This window comes from Cnephaeus nilssonii (assembly GCF_951640355.1).
Source record: "Cnephaeus nilssonii genome assembly, chromosome: 16".
NCBI lineage: Eukaryota > Metazoa > Chordata > Mammalia > Chiroptera > Vespertilionidae > Cnephaeus > Cnephaeus nilssonii.
In genome coordinates this window covers 52,860,708-52,884,478 of record NC_137087.1, presented here as the reverse complement: position 1 = coordinate 52,884,478, position 23,771 = coordinate 52,860,708, and the positions used below count along the sequence as shown (strand labels likewise).

The following is a 23,771-nucleotide window of genomic DNA, read 5'->3' as shown; positions in this document are numbered from 1 at the left end:
CGTTTCATTTTATTTTTTAAAATAGGTTTTTATTGATTTTTTTAGAGAGAGATAAAGGGGGAGGGACACAGAGATAGAAACATCGATAAAAGAGGAACATCATCGATAGGCTGCCTCCTGCAGGCCCCCTACTGGGGATGGAGCCTGCAACCTGGGCATGTGCCCTGATTGGGAATCGAACAATTCACCTCTTGGTTCCCAACCGCTGAGCCACACCAGCCAGGCTCTTACTCCTGTTTTTAAGATGAGGTCACCTGGGAAGTGTCAAGGCAGGACTGGCTCCGGAGCCCACACTTTGTTCCATCCTGCCCTTCCGGAGGGAGCTCCCTGTGGGGGGGTCATGGTTACTACAGCTCAGAGCAGACACCGAGGCCCAGAAAGAGAAGGTCCTCTCCCAGGCAAGGGCACCAAGCAGGCCGGCAGGTAGCACCAGCCCCGCCCAGGTCAGCTCCAGTCCCAGCCCCCCTCCAAGCCTCAGGTCCTCGGCGGGGACATGGCAACGATGGTAACGTGTGGTCAGCACGTACGGGCTGTGCGCGGCTTGGCTCTCTAGGCCCAGGCGGGAGGTGCTCTCATTTCACAGCATAGCCCACGTGTCTCTTGTCACCTCCACCCTCATAATCCATATCGGGGTTTCTCAACTCTGGCACCTTTGACATTTGGGGCTGGAGAATTCCTTGTCGTGGGGGCCATCCTGGCAGTATCCAGGCTTCTACCCACTAGATACCAATAGCACCCACCCTCCCCCAGTGTGACAGTCAAGTATGTCTTAAAATATTGCCAGATGTACCTGGGGGACAGCATTGCACCCTGGGAGAAGCCAGTTCTCAGTTGAGAACAGGTCCGTATGAGGCACGCAGCACAGTTCCTAATCCATGGAAACACACCAGTAAGAATGAGCTGGGGTGTTTTTTTTGTTTTTTGTGGGTTTTTAAAAAATATATTTTATTGATTTCTTACAGAGAGGAAGGGAAAGGGATAGAGAGTTAGAAACATCGATTCAGCTGCCTCTTGCACACCCTACTGGGGATGTGCCCACAACCAAGGTACATGCCCTTGACCGGAATCGAACCTGGGACCCTTCAGTCCGCAGGCCGACACTCTATCCACTGAGCCAAACCGGTTAGGGCAAGAATGAGTTGTTTTGATGACATTCCCTACACCAGGCCTCCCAATTCCGGTCGCCATCAGGCAATGACTGTTCCTGGTTTGGTTATGGCACAGGCTGATTATTCTAAACACATAATTGATGATTAATTATGACACAATGATGGAATGAACGATGGCAATCCAGTTATTATTACAATTTCCTGGAACTACAGTGTTGTGCTGTTCACCCTCAGGTTGAGTGTGGAGCAGCTTGCCCAGGGTCACAAACTGGCGGGGAAATGACCACGCATGTAGCCAGTAAGAGGCAAGGGGGGGCGGGCACTTGTCTCCTGACTCTGGCTCAGTGCTCTCCAGCTCCCCCAGGTGGCCGGATTAGGAAACCCAGCTGCTCTAGCTCCTGAGGATTCTCTCAAGGGCCCCAGGTGTGGCATGCCCAGAGGACAGCAGCTGGTGGCTCTTCTGAGACTCTGAACAATCCTTTGAACATCAAAATAGTCCTGTAGCTGGAAATAAGAACCCCTCCTTTGTAGGATGGTGTGTGAACAGAATGAGAGGAGTCTAAAGCAATGTACACCTTATGCAAGGCAGTGATTACAATGATTCTTATTAAGATGACAAATACACCCTTCCCATGGCCACCTCCAGGGTGCAACTGCTGGCATGCTGCTGTTAAAAATCAGGGACCCAGCCTGGCCAGTGCGGATCAGTGGTTGAGCGTCGACCTATGAACCAGGAGGTCAGGGTTTGATTCCGGTTCAGGGCACATGTCCAAGTTGCAGGCTCAATCCCCAGTAGGGGGCATGCACGAGGCAGCCGTTCAATGATTCTCTCTTATCTCTTTTTCCCTCTCCCTTCTTCTCTGAAATCACTAAAAATATAAATAAAAAAGAAATCAGGGACCCAAATTCTTAGCTTGTGCATTTACAACACAGTGTGTGAATCTGCAGAAGGCTTCCAGGCCTTACTGTGTGCAAGGAAAAATAGTGAGGCTGCCACATGGGGATGCCAGATTCAGCCAGGCTGCTTGAGAAGGTCTCTTATTATCTTAGAACCCTTCTTCGAAACCCCCTCTGGGTAGCCGTGTCTTTTTTACTCCCCTCCACCTCCCCCCCTCCTTTTTTTTTTTTTTTTTATCATGAAGTCTGAGGCAGGCGTGTTGTTTTTAGGGTCTGCGTGAATAGTCAAAGCTGGGCCGGGAGCTGAAATATTAATAGACCGTCCATTTTATAAGAGAGTCGGAGGCGCAGTCAGATCTTTGGGGAACCCGCATCTTGCTTTCTGACTTACCTGCGATTGTACTGTGCAGCGCAACAAAAGGCGAGTTGAAAGAGCGCTCCCCACTTCATCTTGCTTCTGAAAGGAGCAAGGCCCGGCTGTGAAGAGGCCCTGTAGGATTATTCTCTCTAACTTAGAAATTTGTCCAATTTTCTCTGTTCTTTATCAGAGTGGAAGGCATAAGCTTTGCCGGTGTAGACTGAAAGATCGCGCTCTAAAAAGCAATCTGGTTGACACGGGGTTTTGAAACCTGCTCCTGAACCCGAGTGATGTCTCCTGCATCAGTTGGGAAGCAGAGTGGAATTTGCACGGGGGCATTCACCAGCAGACAGTACATCAGAGACGGACCCTCTTTGAGGCCGGCTGCGAGGGCCGCTGTGAATCCTGAAATGAAAGGGAACTAACAAGGTTGAAAGGCCGGTTTCCGGAGCGATGTTTTGCGTTACAGCAGAGCCGATATCTAAATTAGAGGAATGCTATCAACTTTGTTTAGATCCAAATTTTAGATTTCCTCAGAGGGTCTTTTTCCATCTTTAAAAATGCCTAATAGCCGTAAAGAGAAGAAGAAAAGCATGCATGCGGTTGTCTCACCGTCGGTGATGGTGGGCAGATCAAGGCATCGTAATAAGGCTTAAGGTTTTAGGAGACCCCTAACCAGACACATTGTCTTAAAGCACCACGTAGTTTCTCCCAGGAATGATGCTGTGGTTTTAATCTCTGAGCCCTTAAAAAAAAAAAAATGAAAAGGCTTAGCCCAATTTTTGCAATATTAGCACATCATGACTAACAGTGGGAGGAGGGGGTAAACGGAGGCACAGAAAGATTAAAATGGCTTGCATACAACTTTAAAGATATATTTAGCCGGGTGTATCTATGTTTGGTCCGGTTTTTAGAGTCCTGCTCTCATGGTCCCCTCCACTCCCCCCCACTGCCACAAGGGAATAAAACACCTAGCAAATAGAGTAGCTTTTGCCCCCGAATACTCTCCAGTGTTTTGTTGTGTTTTTGTTTGTTTGTTTGTTTGTTTGTTTTTTTGAGCACAGAGTGGTTGCTATGACCTCCAGGCATCAGAGAGAGAAACTGAGTCACATATTGGTCAAGTGACTTGGTCCAAGTCACAGCAGGTTGGACCCGGAGCTCAAAGCACTTTTATCAACGGGAGTGTGGAAATGTTTCCATTGAGGTGGCTGGTCAGTCACGTGGCTGCCAGAAGGAAGCAAAATCCTGGGGCTGGTGCTCTCAGCTCTTCCCTTACAAGGTCATTCCCACAGGTCTTCGTCCTCCGCTTCCAGTCCTGCCATCTCGCCGGCGGGTTCTGGGTGTGTCTTACGCACGATCCACTGTTTAATCTCTGGCAGCGTGCACACATTCAAACACCTTCACTTAACATCATGCAGAATGCGCTCCGCATGGAGGTGTCGCGATGCTGTGATGGAGCGTTATGACCAATACCCCCGCAGGCTCAGCCCTCCCCTGATGAAATGTTCTTTCCGCAGTTTCGCTACAAGTCGGACCTGATGGGCATGAAGGGCACAGGATGGCTGGCGCTGAGCTCCCCGCAGATAGAGAGCGCAAAGAAGGCTGGAGAGCTCATCAGCGAGGTACCAACCACCTGCCACTACTGCTACTACAGCCTAGCCCTAATCTCCTTCTGAAGAGGGAACCTACTAGGCGGGGGTAGCGGGGGGTGAGGGGGGTGGATGGGCAGTCCCAAGAGAGCCCCATGGCCACTGAACTCCCAGTATTCTTCCAGGGCCATTTGCAGCCAAATCCCAAAATGGAATAAGCTTTCTCTCCAAGTGAATTCTTTGCTGAGGAGTTAAAGACACGTTCAAATTGGGCGGTGAAAGATGGAAGATGCTTAGAAGGTTCTCAATAGATACATTATGAACAATATGATCTAAACTGGCCCATTGTTTTCATGGGGCGGGACACAGAATTTACCACTCTTCTCAGTTTACACAGGGTGTCCAGGGTTTCTCTGATGGCAGGTGTTCAAAGATGCACAGGGATAGTTTCATTAACTGAACTCTCACCATTTAAAAAAATTTTTTAATTGATTTTTTTAGAGAGAGAGGAAGGGAGAGGGATCGAGAGATAGAAACATTGATAAGCTGCCTCCTGCATTCCCCCTACTGGGGATCGAGCCCGAAACCTGGGCATGTGTCCTGACCAGGAATCAAACTGGTGACCTCTTGGTTCATGGGTCAATGCTCAACCACTGAGCCACACTGTCCTGGCTGAGCTCCCACCATTTATTTTAATGGCCAGGGATTCTTGCCCTGGGATCCCTTCCAGGGTGCCACTGCCTTTTCCAGCTTTTTAATAACAGAACTTGCTTGGATAGCGTCCCAGCAGGGTCAGGTTGATGCCGAATCCCGCCCTCCGCTGAGTTCCTGGGGATGAGCTCTGGTATTTTGCAGCCTTTTTTCCAGGAGTGTGAATACCTACAAAATGCTCCTTATCACAGAGGCAGCTCGGGTCTCTTCTGTGTCCTTGTTACATGCCCACCAAGAAGAGAGACTTGTTTTCCACTAATGTCATCGGCATAGTGGGGACTGATTAGGTGGGATGAAGCTGCATCCAGAAAAAGGCCTGACATTCACCTGTTACGTGGGTATCTTTGCCTTCATTTTACAGACCAAGTACCGGAAAAAACCAGACAGTCTCAAGTTCACCTCGGTCGTCGACTCCCCGGACATGGTTCATGCCAAGAACAGCTACCTGCACTGCAGTGAGGTGGGTGTTTTCTCGACACTCCTCCCAGGCTCACAGCACTGGGTCATGAGCTCAGTGGTCAGTGCTGAACAGCACAGGCTCCCAATAGGATGGATGTGTGTGAAAACCTTCTGCTTGCCACCCGGATGATCTCGGGCCCGTAACTTCATCGCTTCCAACCTCAGTCCCTTTATTGGGAAGGAAGGCAATGACAGCACCCATTTCATAAGATGAAGTGCGTTAAATGAGGATTAAAGAAATAAAGGCACATGGCGCTTTTAGCATGCATCTGGAACATACTAAGTCCTCAATAAATGTCCCTTATTGTGGTTTGATTCATAGTATTGTTCAACCGCAACAATAATACTAAGTATTATTGATGATCCCTTACCAGATACTAAATCAGATACATCCTTTTTTTAAAATTGATTTTTAGAGAGAGGAAGGGAAAGAGAGAGAAACATCTATGTGAGAGAGAAACATTGATAGGCTGCCTCTTGTACATGCCCCAACCTGGGATCGAACCCACAACCTTTTTGGTATATGGGACGATGCTCCAACCAGTTGATCCACCCAGCCAGCTAGGGCGATCAGATACATCTTAATTATTGATAGATGGTAACGGAATTATCAGCTTCACACAACCCAGGTAGAAAAGGAAAGAACAGCTATATTAAAAGCTTCTTTCTGCTTTACCGTCTGTATGAGTTAGCCCCATTTCCTCTCTCCTGTATTTATTTCAAAGAATAGGAAGCTAAGTGTTATTTCTACGAAAGTGTCAGAGGTTTCCGCTCTGTACACACAGTGACTAAGCGGTGCCAGCCTCACTCGGAATCTGAACGCTCTCCCGCTCACGTTGGCAAAGCCCACATTGAATTTGGGAAAGGATCGGAATATTCAGTATTAAATCCTCCTCTCGAAACACAGATGGGACTCCAGTGCTTCTTAAAATTGTTTGCAAGTCTTAAAAGTGTTGCTCTAAACACATCACTCTAAGATAAAGAGTGAGCTTTAAAATTGTGTCTTTCTGGGACCCCGATAACTATGAAAACTTCACTTTTCTGAACACATGTTAAAGTATCCGAGGATGAAAAGACTAATCAGTTCTTGTGTCATCTTGAGGCATCTTATTATTAGTAAAAAGCTCGAACACTGTTCAGCTGCAGAGATTCTCCGAAGTATCCATACCCTTTACACTGTTTGTAAAGCACGCGGGTGGGGCCCACAGGATGCTGGTGGAGTGGCCCATTTGGAGCAGATTTCAAGGAATATTTTAAACAGCCACCCCACCTGGCCCTGACCACGTGGGCCCTCCCTCCCTGGGTGGCTTCTGAGGGATGCTATCCTGCAGGCCAGGCTGTGTTCCTGCGATGGGCACTCGAGCGGGAGGGGCAAGAGCGGAGAGCAGCCTGCTCCTCACCTGTGCGTTCAGCAGGTGGAGTTCTACATTGACCGTGAACCTGTCTTACCTGCAGCGCCTGTACAGGTCCGGGGATGCGGAATCCCTGCACAGATTCACCCTGATCCCCGACCACCCCGACTTCATCAGAGCCCGCCTCAACGCGCTGCACCTGAGCGATGTGAGTGAGCCGGCCATTCATGGGGGCCGGGTGAGGGGGTTGCCTGTTTCTGTCAGATTATCCAAAGTGGCTCTTATTTGTTAGAAACAGAAGCCCTAGAGAGGAATACTTAGGAGAAAAGGAACACTGCACTGAGAGTGGGACTTTAAGTCACTTTCCCCGCTGGGCCTCAGTTTCCTCCGCTGTGAAACGGGGATGGAGCTGAGCTAATGATGCCTGTGGTTCCTCCCAGCTCTCACATGCTGGTTCTGGACATGGCTGCAAAGACCTCAGTGTGTGCTGGGTTATAGTCAGAGGAGTGGGCCCCGTCAGGCATGGACACCTGCTCTCTCTGTTTCCTGGACACCCCTCCCCCTCCGTAGCCATGCAGAGGGTGACCTTGGAGAAACGGTGGCTCTTTCTCACCCTGCCGTTTGGAAAGTTGCTGCCATTGTGGCCCATCAGGCCCAAATGCAATTTGCTCCTTTGTGCACGGGGCTGTGGCCTCCACACTTCAGTTTCCCTTGGATGTGTGCCCTTTGCGTGCATAACCAAGATGCTGTTTCCTAAACCCAGGCTTGTTGTTGGCGGGGGGTTGGAGGCCCCTGGTTGTAATAGAATAGGCGGCCGCTCGGCCAGCAAAGCTGTGATCCTGGGATAACAGGTAGTGAGGCGGCAGAATCAAAAGACGCTGTCGGATCAGAATAACACGGGCTGAGTGTGTCGGCCTGGGGCTGCGCCGGGCCTCCCAGCGTCGGCCATTCTCCCCTCCCTGGCCCGGCCATTGTGTCCTGGGGCTCCGTGCAGAAGAACAGCTGCTACCGGTCGCCCCAGAGGTGGCCGCCTTGCAGGGGTTGGCGAGAGGCGCCTTCTAGTTAGCGTGTACAAGAGTTTGTTGCATTTGTAAAGCCCTGTGGGATCCCACGCAGTGAATGCGATGGTGCTTTGTAAATAGGAGTCATTATGACCATCTGAGGCTTTGGAGGGATGCATGCGGGATAATTTTAGAACAGCAGCTCTGGTGGGCTGACCTCCATCTGGGGAAGCGGGACCTCCCCCTCGGCAGAGCTGGAACAAAACATCCGCCTCATTAACGCTTCGAGGATGGGGGAGGCCGGGCCTCCGTGCGAGGGACCGCTGGAGGCCCACACAGCCCTAGAGACGGGGATCGGACCGCCAGTCCACGTGGGGCCCAGCTGAAGGAGGACAGCCACCCCGGGCTGGTGATGGATGCATCTTTCTTCTCACGGGGGATGCCTGTCTGTAGAGTCCCGAGCTGAAATTAGCCACCGGGGCCTGCGGATGTGGAGACTCACGGACCTCTTTTGAAAGAGCACTTCTTCGGGGCGTGTGGAACACACACAATTGGATCAAGTGCTGTGTGCGGAGGATGTGGAGGGAAAGTGACCTTCCTGGGCAAAGAAAGCCATTGAGATGTGTCAGGCAGCCGAAATAACTAAAAATCAAATGGCTGTAATGTGTGAGGATGAGGACAAAACTGTGCCCACTGTGATAAAGAAGAGGAACGCCCAGGGTTCCAAATCAAAGGGGCTGAGGAATCTAAAGACTCCCAGTGGCAAGGCAAAAACCTCAACAGAATAAAAAACTCGGGGAGGAAGTGATGACCATCAGGCAAATAGTATCCAGGGAGCAGTGACCAGGAGGAAGGGGGCCGGGGCCTCGAGGAGAGCCCCGATCTGGGTCACGCGCTCTCGCTGACCCTCCGTTACAGAGACTCAGAAGCTGGGGTGCACTGGACACCAAACTGGGGTGATGTTGGGGTTGGATGCTGTCATTACCTAGCCCAGGTCTGGTGTGGGCCAGGCTCTTGAATTAGGAAGACCCTGACTGTTCCCTCTCCAGGAAATGATCAGGGTTTGACTCAATTTGCTGGGATATTTGTGGGACCCCTTTTGTATGGCTCCCCATCCTGCCTGCTAAACTCAACAGTGACCCAGTAAATCCAATCACGTGGGCCCTGTTTGAGGTCCACCAATTAGGTGATGACCCCAGGGATGATCGGTTCTGTATTTCAAGACCCTTGAACATAGCAGGCTTTTGGCTCCTGGCTTGTGGCGGTAGATGTTGGGGCTGGAGGCTAAGATGCAGGAGAAGGTAGGAAGCAGGACACGGGAATGATAAGACCCATCAGGCTTGGCCCAGGCCCTTCGTGGTCCCCTCTGGTTCCATGCCCAGTTGTAGAGTGGGTGAGGTTTTTATCTTTTTGTCTGCCACTGCTCCTTTGCTCGGTCCGTCCCCCCTGCCCCCTAGTCCCCTACAGAACAGAGCCCTGGCCTTGAGCTCTTGTTTCCAAATGACAAAAGTGAGGTTCTTAAGGGCGCCCTGACCTGCTGTGGCTCACAGAACGAGTGAGCTGCCGGCCTGCTCTGAGGCTGTCACTTTGTCAAATGCTGGTGATGAGCCTCTCCCGCTGTCTCCCTTCCCTGTGGCCGAATAAAGGACAGATCCTCCACGGCCACCTCCAGATGACTCCTTTCATGGAGCTGTTGCCTTATGTATCCGCTACACGAAGGCACGGGCGATTGTGATGCCTCTGTCCATGATGCGGGTCTACCTGGGGACCCAGGGGCTGTGATTCCGGGCTCCTGGAGGGGGTGAGAGAACGACTTGAAAAGGAGGAAAATGAAAGAGGAAGATGTGAAATCCATAGGTCAGGGACTCAGTCAGCTCTCGACAATCAATGTAATTCAGGTGAAGGCTCTTCCCTTGCTCAGCGCAGTCACTAAGGGAGCATACGGGATGCAGCGTTATGGGGTGACTTGACATCAGAAGTAGCCGAGGGCCCCTGGGAAGTCAGTGGAGCCACTGAACACGGGAACCGGGACCCGAGGAGCTGCACCTCCTGCTGTGGGAGGAAACAGAGCTCTTGAGCTTTGAGTTCCGGCATCTAGAAGCTGTGAATGCAAACATGGGAGGGAGGGGGTCCCTGAATGTGAATGCAAACATGGGAGGGAGGGGGTCCCTGAATGTGAATGCAAACATGGGAGGGAGGGGGTCCCTGAATGTGAATGCAAACATGGGAGGGAGGGGGTCCCTGAATGTGAATGCAAACATGGGAGGGAGGGGGTCCCTGAATGTGAATGCAAACATGGGAGGGAGGGGGCGGGGGCCTCTGATACCAATGGAGTGTGGCCAGTGGGCCAGACCCACAGACCTTAGGACCCACAAGAGCAGCACCTGGCGCTCAGGTTGCGCTTAGAGCTGGAGCCCTTGGTGGCCAGTCCCAGTGATGCCAGAGCAGAGGAGTTCCCGGATGGACTTGGGGCCATGGACTCTGCCATTCTGGGCACCATCAAGGCGAGGGTTTGTGCTTAGAAACTGCCCTGCTGAGAACCAACCACATGGCAGACAGGGAGTGCCTCCTGCTCACTCTTCCTTGTTCTCCTTGTCTAGAAAGTCTACAGAAACTCTTGGGAGCAGACTCGGGCTGGCGGCTACGACTTCAGGCTGGATGCCATCCCGTTCCAGACTGCCCGGGCATCCAGGGAGATCGCCAGTGACGTAAGACCTTGTGTTCTCGCTCGCCCTCTGTGACCAATAGGTCTTACTCTGGTTTTCCCGGTCCTGTTGACAGGCAAACCACCAGGAACTGAAACTGAACAAGTATTTCACATGAGAGGAAGAAATAGGCTTTACTTTTGAGAAGTCCACTAACACGTGATTGATTTGTTGAGCTGCAGTAAAGGAACTTGTTTCAGCTGAAGTGCAGTGTGATGGGGTTGGAAGAGATTGGTTTTCCCCCTTCATTGACTTGAGTTAAGATCCTGGCTCAGTCATTTAGAAATTGGCTCGAAGGTCTTGGGCGAGTTGCTTAAATTCTCTGAACTCAAATTTCTACATTTATGAAATAGGGATCTAACACTTGTCTACTAGGATGGATGTAGGAATGAAAACAGAATGGTTTAGAGTGTCATGCTCATAGCAGGTGTCCAACCATGGCAGCTGTTATGATGGAAGAGGAAGCATCATGGCTAGATATGCATCATCTATGGACGGCTTGGTACTGGTCCACAATGAGATACATACAGAAACCAAGAGCAAGCATTTAGAAAGATGTTTAACAATTAGACATGTGACATCCAGTCATGTGACCTGTGGACTCATCTTGTTAAGCAGGGGGGAGGCCAGATTGGGTGTTTTTAAATGCATCTGGTACCACTATGCGCTAATCGTGTGCAGTAGGACCATATATTTGATGAATTGCATATTGAAAAAGCAAATTGAAATGAATGTGGTCCTTTATATAGAGAGTTTGAGGCGCACTGGACTGGGTCCCTGAAAGATGGAAAGAATCAGAGGAAGAGTGGCTGCTGAGAGAATGGGTACATTTCTCTTCCGTTGGATTATGAATTACAGCAGCAATGATACTCGTAGCCACCACTCAGTGCCAGACATGAAGCTAACCCTCCATGTCATGGAATCTTCTCCATCTCCCATAGGGTGGAAGTTCATTCTCCCATTTTTTGTTAAATGTTTTTATTGAATTCAGAGAGGAAAGGAGAGGGAGAGAGAGGTAGAAACATCAATGATGAGAGACAATCATTGATTGGCTGCCTCTGGCATGTCCCCTACTGGGAATTGAGCCCACAACCCTGGCATGTGCCCTCTACTGGACTCAAACCTGGGACCCCTCAGTCCGCAGGCCGTGCTCTATCCACTGAGCCAAACCAGCTAGGGCCATTCTCCCATTTTTATCAGATGGGGAAACTGAGGCTCAGAGAGACTCAGTAACTGGCCCAAGGCCACACAGCTAGAAGGTAGCAGAGGGCCATACAGATGGTAAGTCTACTTGAATCCAAAGCTGTGCCCTTGACTCACTGTAGAATTCCTGCTGAGAATCCGTGGGGAGAGGTGGGTACCAGTGACCCATCTCTGCTCTTCTGACCTGCAGTTTCGGTACAAAGAGGCCTTCCTGCGGGACCGGGGCCTGCAGATCGGGTACCGCAGCGTCAACGATGACCCAAGGATGAGGCATTTCCTCAGCGTCGGCAAGCTCCAGAGTGACAATGAGTACAAGAAGGACTTTGCTAGGAATCGGTCCCGGTTCCACAGCCGCCCAGACCAGCCCGGCTTCCTCCAGGCCAAGAGGAGCCAGCAGCTGGCCAGCGACGTGTGCTACAGGCAGCCCTTGCCCCAGCCCACCTGCGACCCGGAGCAGCTGGGCCTGAAGCACGCACAGAGGGCCCACCAGCTGCAGAGTGATGTGAGCTGCCCCACCCGCCTGGCCGAGGCCCTTCAAAGGGGTGGCTCTAACCCCACATTCAGGCTCCATCTGGGAGGAGCCAGGCTGAGATAGAACCCGGGACGCCTGATACATTAGTTCCCGAAGAAGTTATAACAATAACTGCTCTTTATCCAGTCCTCACTGTGGGCCAGGCTGCGGTGCCAAATGCTTTCTAGGCGTTGTGTCCGGTGGTCCTCCCAATAACTCCATTATTGCCCCATTTTACAGAGGAGGGACCTGAGGATTCGAGAAGTTAAGTAACTTATTCAAGATCCCGTGGCAAACAAGTGGCAGACCTGGGACATGAACCCCTTTGGCCCACGCTCTTGATTGCTAAGCCAAACTGTTTCCAGGGGATCTTAATAGTTACCCAACCCAGCCCTTGCCCTTTTCTCTCTGGGAGGAAACTGAAGCCCAGAGAAGGAAAGTGACTTGTCTAAGGCCACAGAGCAAGTTAAGGTAGGAGCTTGGACTTGAACCACATCTTCCCACCCACCACCCCCATTGTGCTCCCATCACTTGAAATGGGTGGGGAACGTCTGGCCCACAGGCCACATAAAGGCCCAAGAAATCATTTGGTCTGGCCCTGCCAAGGCATTAGGGGTGAGTTAATTAAATTTGACCAAATAGAGCAGGCTAATCTTTAAGTTGATAACTTTGTATGGCCCACGAATGATGGTATAAATACCCACATGGCCCCGAGAAAGATGCAAGGGACAGCGACAAGCTGGCCAAGCTCACAGCACAGTGGGTCAGTGAGCTCCTGCTTTAGATACATTTGCTCTCCTTGCTTTACTGACAACACATTTCCATCTCACGCTCACCTTTAAGCCTTTCCACCCTGTGCCCAAACCATCCCCAAACCTGCTGACACATTCCTCTTCCTTCCCTTTTTCCCCCAAGGTCAAGTACAAATCAGACTTGAACCTGACCAGAGGTATTGGCTGGACCCCTCCTGGCTCCTACAAAGTGGAGATGGCTCGGCGGGCTGCAGAACTGGCCAATGCAAGGGGCCTGGCTCTCCAGGGGGCTTACGTAAGTAGCAAGGTGCAAATCCGCCCAGCTTGCAAGGCCACGGGGAAAGGCAAGCTCACCTTTCCTTTTTCAGACTTTATTTTTGGCCAGAGGTCAGCTGGCTCTAAAGCGTGTGAGATGCAGCTCGAGCAAGGTGCCTAATTCCATGGGTCTGAGGTGACCAGGCGGATGACACCTGGGTTAACCTTCCTGCAGGGTTTTCTCTGAAGTCGCTGCCATTAGTTCCGCGGAGACGAACCTGCTGGGGCTGCATCAGTGCTGGGCCCCGGCGGCCCAGGCTGGGCTGCCTGCTTGCTCATTACATTCCCACAAAGGGTCAGGGACTTGCTGGCTACAACAGTCTGGGTTTTGAACCTCCTTTGTTCAGAAGAAAGACAGCGCATCTAAATGAGAGATTGGCTTTGCTTCTTCCTCATTCTTGCCTTGAGGATCCTTTCTCTGGACAGAGGGTGGTGGAGGTGAAAAGTAAGGGAGGGTGGACGTGTTAAATGCTCCTGGGGCATCTTAGACAGCTCATCCTAAGGGAGCCGGCTGGAAGCTTCATTTGGACTCAGGGAGGTGTGTTTGATTTCTGCAGAGGGGGCCAGAGGCTGTGGATCCTGGAGATCACCAGAGGGGGGATGTGAACCCAGATGCCACTGAGATTCTGCACGTCAAGAGGAGGAAGGTGCTGCCGTTGTGAGCAAGTGGGTCCACCCAGGATTCTCAGGAGAGACGCTGGAGAGGAAGCTTGCACGCCAGCGACAGGCCTAGGTGGCTTCAGCTTGGGCGAGCTGTGCAACGAACAGCACACCAGCCATGCCCTGGTCGCCTTTATTAAAGTAACAAGTCTGTGAAAGCAGATGGAGAATGTGGTATTTTGTGGTCCTCTAGCTGCTACCTAGAGTGGACGGCTCGTTCTGTTGGGGACCTTGAGTGTCTCGGATGAGGCATAAAGATGCCGAGGGAACACCCACCGATGTGGAGCGTTCTGAGATCCCACATTTGCCAATGTCCAAGGTGGAGGCAGTCAGTGAACCGTGATTTTCTAGAAGGTGCCATGGTGTGAAGGGAAGCAAGCACAATATATTTAGGGCTGATTCTGTCATTTCCTGGCTGACTCAGGAGGGAGCCTGATGATGGTGGAGATGTTGATCCGGGATGCCGCAGGCCGGGAAGTTGTTATCTCTGCTTAGAGCACGGACACTTCTCCGTGTGCACCCTGAAGGCTCCCAGGGGTGTCCATTGCTGCCCATGAGGCCTCGCCTGGTCTGGGTGCTCAGGAGGAGGGGCTCTGAGGTTCGGAAGACACCTTAGAAGCCAGGCTCCCTTTGGATGGTGGCTTTAATCCAATTCAGGAACTTGGTAACTTGGGTGTAGACCCCTGGCTTCTTCCCACATTCCTCGCCCCAGCTCACTATCCCGTAGACATAGTAGGTCCCATCCTTCTCACAGGTCAGAGGGCCTCCAGAGTCACCCTGGGGGGGAAAGATACAAGTTCAGCTCTGTGAGCAGAATGCATTAGGAGACACCCTGCCTCCCATGAGGGGATGGCAGTGGGGGATGGCGTGAGCCCTTGAGAAAGCAGTGACAAGACTCTTCCTAGGCCTCATGAGACCCAAGGCTCTGAAGCAAATACCAACCCATGCCCCTGAGTCAGGGAGGGCCTGGCAGAGGGGCACAGGGCCAGGCCACAGCGCTGTGGTCACAGCCTCACATCCAGATGCAATCATGACTCGGTAACACAGGCATTACTACCGTGAGTTCTCAGGGACCCTTGACTCCTCATTCCAGGGTGGGAGGGGGGGAAGGGCGGGGACGGTGCCCTGTTAGGATAGAGCCCTTCCAGAACCCACGGAGCACATGCAGGGTGGGAAGGCGGGGCTCAGAGGCGCACGGCTAAGATGTCCAGCATGGTTTATGGGGTTAGATCTTCCTAATCAGACCCTACCTCCTGCTAGCCAGCTGGGCCTCCATGTCTCATATTGTGAACGGTGGTTAGCAACAGAACACTCCCCCCACCCCCAGGATTTTTGTGAGGATTAATGTTTGTAAAGCACATAGAACAATGCCTGGTTTATATCAAACCCCAACCCCCCAATGAAAGTGGCGAGGAGGTGGATGACTCTCAACCACACAGCACTGCTTACACTCTGCACCTGTGTAGACAGGATTTTCAGTGTTATCTATCAGCCTCAGATCTTATGGGGACAACATTTTCATCTCAGATGAGGCATCTGAGTTTCTAGAATGATTTTGGTGCAATGGATTGAATTCATATGTTGAAACCTAACCTCCAAAGTGATGGTATTCGGAGGTGGGGCCTTGGGAGGGGATTAGGTGAGGAGGGTGGAGCTCTTATGCATGGGATTCTTGCCCTAGTTAAAGGGGCCCTAGAGAGCTAGCTCCCTCTCTCCACCACATGAGGACACACCGAGGAGTTGGCAGACTACAACCCGCGAGAGGGTTTTCCCTGGATCCCGACCACGCTGGCGCCCTGATCTCAGACTTCCAGCCTTCAGAACGGTGAGAAATAAATTTCTAAGCATCTGTCAAATAACACTAGTGACATCCCCTTGACCAGAGTGTCACCAGAATGAAATGCAGCAATGCAGGCAACATGACCACTATGATTATTGTGCTGTCTTCCTGGATTGATACGGGTTCAGATATGCCAGCCTAGGCCTGTGCTTTATGGCAGGTGGGCCCCTGAGCCTGATTCCCAGCCCAGGGCTCTAAGGGGGTCTGTGCCCCGTGTAAGGTCCTGCCAGCTTCTTGCTCTCCAAGTACATTTGAAGTCTCTGACCTGGCAGGTGTCTAGCCCAGGCCTCTGCAGGTTTCCCGCACAAATCATGGTCTCGTCGATCGTGTGGTTGTAGAGTCGGCGGGAGTTGCACAGAGTGTTGGCGATCAGCTTGACTTTGGCGTCCAGGAGCTGTCGGGACCCTTCCCCTGTGGGGCAGAAAGAAGAGGTGGCCACTGTGGGGACCAGGGTGGCACCCACCCCACCAGAAGCCAGCAGGAGTAAGAGGGCCACCAGCTCTAAGCTTGGGAAGGAAGGGTCTCTCCAGGAGATGGGCTGTGCCTGCAGCTGTCACCAGGGCTTTCTGGACCTTCAGTGCTCTGCTTATCACAACAGAGCAGAATCATTTATTCCCTCCTCTGTCTGCCCAGCTAGACCGTGACGTCAGGAGGACAGGGGAGGTGTCTTAACCATTTTTTAATTTCCCATGACTAGCAGAGGATTGGCGTGTAGAAAATGCTTAATGATGGATGCATTTCCCTGGTTGGTCATCTACATCACCTGCTTCCCAGAGCAGACATTGCCTGCCCTAAACCTCTGTTCTGCCCAGAACGCTCTAGTCAGCATGCTGACAGGGAAAGGGTTATATGGACTACAATGACGATAGCTACAAACAGGGTTAACCCTAAATCCAATGAACCAGATATCTTCTTTCCCCAAATCCTTCTGGCCATTTCATACATGCCACTTTCTTTATGAATACAGGCCTACTTAAAGTGATTCCTGCTCTTCATTATTAAGGACATGACATATGGGGAAGAAATCCATCTCGAATATTAGAGAAAGTCTCATATATTAGAAGATATCATCATGTCAGTACTATGAACAAAGTAACACTGTGGTTGCTTTCTTAGATAAGACCAAACCCTGGAGCCAAATCAAAAGTTTGATTTAACAAAACTTTGTAGAATGCCTATTACAATCAGCACACTGTGGGAGACACAAAGATGAATGAGACCTGACCCCACCCTCCTGGGCTCACTTAATCAGTATCTCTATAGAATTCTATCTCCTGTTACCATGATTCTAAACCTAGGAGGTAAATATGGTTATTGGAAAACTAAAACTCAGCTGCCCAAATGACAAGCCAATTGAGAATCTGACTCCACAATTCATCTTCTTTCCCATTTATCCTCTTTCCAGTCTACTTAGGGAAGGCAACAGTTCTTTATGGATACAGGGTCAATGCTTGATGAAAGTCAAGGGTCTGGGGACAAGGAGCCAGGGACAAGTGTGAGATCAGGGGACACTCCTTGGAGGTGATGAGACTTAGCTAAAGCTTGAGAGATGATGCAATCTTTCTTTTGATAATACATTTTGAATATAACACTGGTTTCAAGTTCAGAAGGGCAGTTGAGTTTGACCCTTTCTTCTCTGGTTAAAATAACTCACCTGAGTCTCAGGAGACTGCATGGCCAGACTCACCTGTTTCTGTAACACCCCAGCCAGAGATGTGGCACTCGGTCCCAGAGGGAAAGGGGCCATCAGGCAAACATACAGTCCTCACATATTTGGATTCCAAAGCACAGTGACCATCCACTGGCTTTAGCTTGAGCAAAGCTAGGTAGATAGAGAAAGCGGAAATGGGTGATGCTATCCTCTTTATCAAAGAAGCATCCGCTCCAGCTTGATTGGAAGGTGCTTATAGGAAAGCCCCACTTCTTCTTCCATCATTTCATTCTTTTAACTACTAACTAATTAAAAAAACAGGCTTTATGAGGGGAAAAAAGATATTGATGAAAGAGAGAGAATGAGAGATACTGTGAATGGAAAACTGGGTAGTAAGCAGCTTAAGTCTATCATTGCCTACCAGGTGTGAGGTGTGCATGGGGACACATGCACATGATGACACTTAACACACAGGAAGCTGAGAGTTGCAGTCAGTGTTCCCATTTTATAGAAGAGCAAACTGAGGCGAAGAGAGGTGAGGCTAGCTAGCAAGTGGGAGAGGTGGATTGAAGGCTGAGCTCTTTCACACGACACAACATCTCTTCCCCTTAAGAGCTTGTGCATATTTATCCACAACAGTAACCTTTAAGAACTAGAAAGTGATGGAATAAATTTTCTACCTTATAATATCTATGAGGGACCAAACAGAACCAACCCTCAGCTTTCCATCAGTAGAGAAATCCACCCAGGACAAGACCCGCGGGAGATCCCCGCTAGAAGAGACTTGCCAATATCGTTGTGGGGAATGTCATCTCGTTCATGATAGTGGCTGTACTTGAATATCTTCTCCACCCTGAAGGTCTGCTCATGGAATTCTGTCTTCTTCAAATCCTGGTCCCCTAGTACCACCCTTAGATTCTTGGCTTTTATTCTGCAAGGGAAAGTAAGATGGTCAAGAAGGAGCCCTGGCACTGGAGAGACTGCAGCCAAGCCCTGGCTCTGCTGCTGGTGAACTGTGTGACCTTCTGTAAACGGCCCAACTGCCTGCAGACTTGGCATCCTCATCTGTTATCATTGTCTTTTTTTTATTTAAATACATTTTATTGATTTTTTACAGAGAGGAAAGAGAGAGGGATAGAGAGTTAGAAACATCGATGAGAGAGAAACATCGATCAGCTGCCTCTTGCACACCCCCTACTGGGGATGTACCCGCAACCAAGGTACATGCTCTTGACCGGAATCGAACCCGGGACCCTTGAGTCCGCAGGCCGACGCTCTATCCATTGAGCCAAACCAGTTCCGGCTGTTATCATTGTCTTGTTCACAGAATTCTGCTGTGTGGTCCAAATGGGACAACATGAAGAAACTGTTTTATTAATGGAACAGTCTTTAAATACAAGCTGTAACTTGTATCCCATGTCTCCTGGGAGACCTCTCATTCCCCACGGGTTTTGCTAAAGAGCAGCCAATGAACATCTTGAACAAGTATGTTGGTAGATGCTGATGTTTGCATGTTTGACCCTTGAGGTATAACTCCTAGACTCCCTGAAGAAATTGTCCAAGAACAGGGTGGGCAGGATCACTTTCAAGGTCACCACCAGAGCCTGGCTTCCATGGGACCAGCCCTGGCCACGAACTTAGGGAAGTCAGGGGAGGTAGTGATTCTTCAGGCTCCCAGTGGGTTCTGGCTTCTCTGAGGCACACAGGACCGAAGACACTTGACCCGGGAGGCTCACTGGTGAGGGCATCAGATGGGAGCATGTTATTGTTTCTTTCTGTCCAGATAAGTCTGAAGAGGTTAAGGAAGCAGGAAGGTCTGGGTTCACATCCCACTCACCTACTTCCTTACCACGTGACTTAAGGCCACATGCTAAACCTTCCCAAACTCAGGTCCTCATTTATGAAATGAGAGTAACATATAACTCTTTGCCCAAGTATTTGCTGAGCACTTGCTCGTACAAAGACCTATTCTGGGCAGTGGGGACACTAATTCATAAAAGGTAAAAATCCCTGTCCTCCCTCAGCCTGTCTTCTGGTGGATTGTTCTGAGAATTAAATGCCATAAATACATGGAATTCAAAGGTACACATTCTGCCACCCTCTTTGCCCTTGGAGAGCAACAGATGCTGCTCAAATGGGAAGGGGAGAACACCCCATGGACCAGGTCCCCTGTCCTCTGCTCCCAGCAGGCACCTACTCAGTACAGTGGGCAGCAGTGAGCACCCAGCAGGGGTGGATCAGCGCCCCCCCACAGAAGTGGCCCTCGGGCATGAAGGTGGTCAGTGGCAGTGAGGTCTGCAGGGACACCTGCCACGGGTGCTTGCCAGCTGTGCTCTTAAAGCCTCCGTAGATCCTCTTGATTTTTCTCTCTGTTACCTCAGTCTTCCCGCATGAGTCAAAGCCCGGAAGCTTGGTCAGGGGCTCTACGGGGTCGGTAATGTCTGTGGGACACAAGAAAGACAAATCACACCATTCACCCTCCCTCCAGGTCCTCAGAAGGACCTTGTTAGAGGTATGACTTCGAGTCTAGCAACTTAGCAAGTGTCCAGAGCTAAGAGACGGGTGCACACAGGGTGAGCAGGTAGTAGGTACACAATTACTATTAGTTGAGTACATTGATGAATATAAAGCAAGTTTATAAAGTTAACAATGAAAAATGTTGCTTTTTCATTCTTATTTTGACATGTATATACACACAAAGATGTGAGTGCAAATATATAAATGCATCACTGGGTATGTACTTAGCTATTTAGCGCACACATATATTTGGGGGCCTCTTTCGGTATATAGGGAAAGAGATCCAGATGAAGTAGAATGGGGGAAAATAAGACATTTGCAGAGCTAACCATCATACAAAGTGGTAAGTGTTATAGGATGGTGCCTGGTTTCTTTCCCTGAGGTTTCTGAGGAGGGGGAAGATAATACTGTACTTGGGAGATCATGAAGGACTTCCTGGAGGAGGGCTCCTTGAGTTGGTTCTCACAGAACAGTGGGATATGAACAAAAGTAGATATGAATGCAGTGTTACAGACAAAGGTGATCCTAAGAGCACAGAAGTGAAACTGTCCAGGGAGGCAATCCCATTGATCAGGATGGAGGGTGCATTGTTCCAGTTGCGGGCAGAGAGGTGGGCCAGCGCAGCCTGGAAGTCTGTGAGGCTGGAATCCAGACTGTTTTGTGTCCTGAGAGGCTATGGGGGCCCAGCCAATGTTTGGTCACCATTGTATACCCAAGGCCAGGCATAGTTCCTGGAACACAGCAAACAATCAACAAATATTTGCCAAGTGCACTGACTTGGAGTTAGGAAACACAAATTTACATTTGCGCCACTGGCCCAAATTTACAAAGGTCTCCAGGACTGCTCAGCATCCCAAGAGGGGTGTGGAGGACCAAGCAGTTGGGTTGCCATTGGGATGAGGGTCTGTAAAGCAGATGCGGTGGGAAGACAAAGGTGGGAGAGATGGGGAATCTGTCTATGGAACATCTGTCTATGGATCTGCATCCTCCCCACCACCAGGGCCTCTGGACAGCCACGGTCTTACCTAGGGCTGGGCAGGCTGGGACATCACAGTACTCCCATTTCACCTTGGCACTGTTTGCTTTAATGAAACACCAGGGCTTTTTGTCTCCATCTGGGTTTCTAAAACAAAAACCAAAACAACCCAGGCTTAAGGCTTGGTGAACCCACTGGACCTCATTACGGGACCTTTGGGTAGAAGAGCAACACATTCTTGTGTGTCCCCGGGATCACAGATTGATTCTGGCATATAAGGGTGGTTGTAGTTTTTTGGCAAAACCTTAACTTCCAGAGGAAAATCCGATGACCAGGAAGTAGTTCATGAGCCTTATGCCAGATCCCTGGGACACATCAAATTATTTGTAGGAAAAGAAGAAGTGAAATCCTTGGCCCCAACCTCCAAAGTCCATGCATGGGAATTCTCTGAGAAAGGCTGCCGAGGGGTCACCCTGAAGACAGCTCCATGAAGGGAACAGCTCAAGGTGAGTGAAAGTGGAAGGTCCCTCTTGCTTAATGGAACCAGTTTAAAGCCATACAAAGAACTCCTGTCTCTTAGATATAGATCATGAATGCCCTTGGCCTTGATTAGGCAGTGAACAGTGAGAGAAAACCAGCAGAATGGTCTGGAGGCACCAGAAGGGGCAGAAGGGAACTTGTTGTCACCTTTACTTGGGAAAACCTGAACATTCTTGTGGTGAAGACTGTAACATTCACCTGACATCCAATTTTCTTCTCTACATTTCTCCCTTGAAGTTATATGGGACCTCATGACACTTTTTGGTCAATGACATGTATGTGCAGAGATGATGTGTCATTTCTAGGTTGACGTAGTAAAAACAAAGCAAAACTCATGCTCCCATTTTTTCATTCTCTTCCTTTCTTGCCCTTCCTGGGTAATTGAGTCACTTTGTGGAGCTGAATCCCCAGATCCCCTACCAACCCACATGACACATTCGTGAGAAATAAACTTTGATGTATTCCAGCCACTGGGGTTGGGGTTTGTTTGTTACAGCAGCATAACCTAGCCTGTCCTGAGTATGAAAACCTCCCTAGAAAGAAAGCTGAGGAGTTCCAGTGTTCTGTCCCAAAATTTCTAAGCTGGCCCAGGAAAACTTGGAGCAGCGGAAAGAGACAAACCAACCCTTACACTGACAAGCGACCAAGACTGAGCATAGGGAAGAAGGTGATTTTTACCTGCAGAAGTTGTGTTCCCCAATCCCGTGGGCCTCAGCATCCTCCATAAATATGTTGTAATGCTCTTGCAAGAGGAGGTGGGAGTTCCAATAGAGGCATGAGTGCTGGTTGATTGTCTTACTCACTTTTCCCCGGTAAGAGTATCCATCACCAACATAGCAGTCATCAGAACCTTGGAGAGAGCAGGCAGATATGTGAGAACGGAAAGCAACTGGCATGCTGCTCCCCAAAAGGATTTGGCGGGTGTGTCGGGGTGATGATTGGGCCTGAATATTGATCACCCTGAGAGTTCACTACAAAGTCCCAAAAAGAAGGTGCCTTGAATGTCCCACATTTAACCAAAAATGTGAAATAACCCTCGCTGGTTTGGCTCAATGGATAGAGCATTGGCCTGCAGACTGAAGGGTCCTGGGTTCGATTCTGGTCAAGGGCACATGCCTGGCTTGTGGGCTTGATCCCCAGTAGGGGGTGTGCAGGAGGCAGCCAATCAATGATTCTCGCTCATCATTGATGTTTCTAACTCTCCCTCTCCCTTCACCTCTGAAATCAATAAAATACATACATATATATAAACAAACAAACAAACAAAAAAACCCCTATGAAATATAAAGTGCTTGTGGGTGGGTGGAAACTTAGTTACTTGACTGACTCTCACAAGACCTGGTGGCAGGTGGGTTGAGGCCCAGAGGAGGCCCAGGTGGATCTGAGTTGCCTACACTCTATCCCAGTTTCTTACTTTCTCTACCTGGAGCCAAACACACCGTATGCCCTCAGGTTAGAAGGCTGAGGCAACAGCAGAGTTTGGGAATCTTGACTTGAATCCCGTTCTGGGAACAAAACCCAAACAAAACAGGATTCCCAAGGCCTCTCTGGTGGCCCTGAGATTCTGCCGAGGTGGTGGCAGAGACCCATACCTATTTCACAGAATTTCCCCTTGAACTGGTTGGGACAGGCACAGGTGAACTTGGATCTTCGCCGGTGCCGGGAGCAGGTGCCACCGTTTTGGCAGGGGTTTGGCCTGCACACAGGAACCGCTGTGAACACAGGAAGTGGGGCCGGGAAGGGTCTTCAGAACGAGTTGCGGCCACATCTGAGATGATGAGGAGACACTGGTGGTATTCTTCTGGTGTCCATCATTTCACAAAAGATGGGTCACCCAAGGGACAGACAGACCGACTGACACCCTAGTAAATGTGCACATCAACTCAAAGATCATCTACAAACATGGACGAGGCACTGTGATGAAGGCCACAAAGTGTATGCAAGTACATGGGTCACGCAGTAAGGAATAGCAAGAGGCATGGACGGGCAGGCATTTGGGGATCAGTCTGAGCTAAGCTGAAACTTGGCTGTCCCCCTTTAAGGCTGTGTGACTGTGAGCAAGTTAGTCAACCTCTTTGAACTTGACTTTTTTCATCCGTAAAATTCTTCCCTGCAGTGTTTTAGGGAGAATGTGAGAGAGAGAATATAAACCACCTGGGACAATGCCTGACTCATACACTCAATCAGTATAAATTTATGCCCCACCATGGGCCATTCCGGGAATAAACCAGGGCTGACTTCCTGGAAGAAGTGATTTTTAAGATGATTCTTTTTGGATGGGAAGGGGCACAGATCAAGCAATTCTCAGTAACTCTCTAGGGATGATGAATCTTTAAAACTCCTAGTTATAATGGCCATCATGGATGTTACTAGAACATCAAATGTATCTGGACTGTAGGGTGCAGAGACCCCAGGCACAAGCCAGGACAGAGAAAGCCTAGCATGGAAGGGGCTGCCAGCACTTACCTGTGGAGCAGTCTGGACCCCTGTAGGGGTGTTTGCAGGCACAGCGGTAGTAGGGAGGACTCTGAGTAATGAGACATTCGCCCAGGCCACATGGGTTTTCCTTGCACTTGTTTTCCACTGTAGGAGAGCCATAGAGAAGAAGGTCTAAAGTACAGGACA

General features: G+C 50.1%; 2 protein-coding genes across 10 annotated transcripts in view; one reads left to right on the top strand and one right to left on the bottom strand.

Moving 5' to 3' along the window:
• Nucleotides 1–13,656, top strand: part of NRAP (nebulin related anchoring protein) — a 66,776-nt gene extending 53,120 nt beyond the window's left edge. For 5 of the 9 annotated variants that reach the window (XM_079793079.1, XM_079793076.1, XM_079793075.1 and 2 more), the window contains exons 36-41: nucleotides 3,882–3,986; nucleotides 5,026–5,124; nucleotides 6,579–6,683; nucleotides 10,077–10,184; nucleotides 11,575–11,886; nucleotides 12,811–13,085. In XM_079793079.1, coding sequence (XP_079649205.1) covers nucleotides 3,882–3,986; nucleotides 5,026–5,124; nucleotides 6,579–6,683; nucleotides 10,077–10,184; nucleotides 11,575–11,886; nucleotides 12,811–13,083 — 1,002 coding nt within the window. In that variant the 3' untranslated portion in view covers nucleotides 13,084–13,085. Of the gene's footprint in view, nucleotides 1–3,881; nucleotides 3,987–5,025; nucleotides 5,125–6,578; nucleotides 6,684–10,076; nucleotides 10,185–11,574; nucleotides 11,887–12,810; nucleotides 13,086–13,519 lie in introns of those variants that run through there. The other 4 variants (XM_079793078.1, XM_079793080.1, XM_079793081.1 and 1 more) reach the window with 1 other exon arrangement.
• Nucleotides 13,099–23,771, bottom strand: part of HABP2 (hyaluronan binding protein 2) — a 33,476-nt gene continuing 22,803 nt past the window's right edge. The window contains exons 5-13 of the mRNA XM_079793085.1: nucleotides 23,613–23,729; nucleotides 22,739–22,858; nucleotides 21,825–21,996; nucleotides 20,656–20,753; nucleotides 19,311–19,554; nucleotides 17,902–18,044; nucleotides 17,150–17,284; nucleotides 15,728–15,873; nucleotides 13,099–14,399 (exon numbers count right to left, since the gene is read on the bottom strand). Coding sequence (XP_079649211.1) covers nucleotides 14,235–14,399; nucleotides 15,728–15,873; nucleotides 17,150–17,284; nucleotides 17,902–18,044; nucleotides 19,311–19,554; nucleotides 20,656–20,753; nucleotides 21,825–21,996; nucleotides 22,739–22,858; nucleotides 23,613–23,729 — 1,340 coding nt within the window. The 3' untranslated portion in view covers nucleotides 13,099–14,234. The remainder of the gene's footprint in view (nucleotides 14,400–15,727; nucleotides 15,874–17,149; nucleotides 17,285–17,901; nucleotides 18,045–19,310; nucleotides 19,555–20,655; nucleotides 20,754–21,824; nucleotides 21,997–22,738; nucleotides 22,859–23,612; nucleotides 23,730–23,771) is intronic.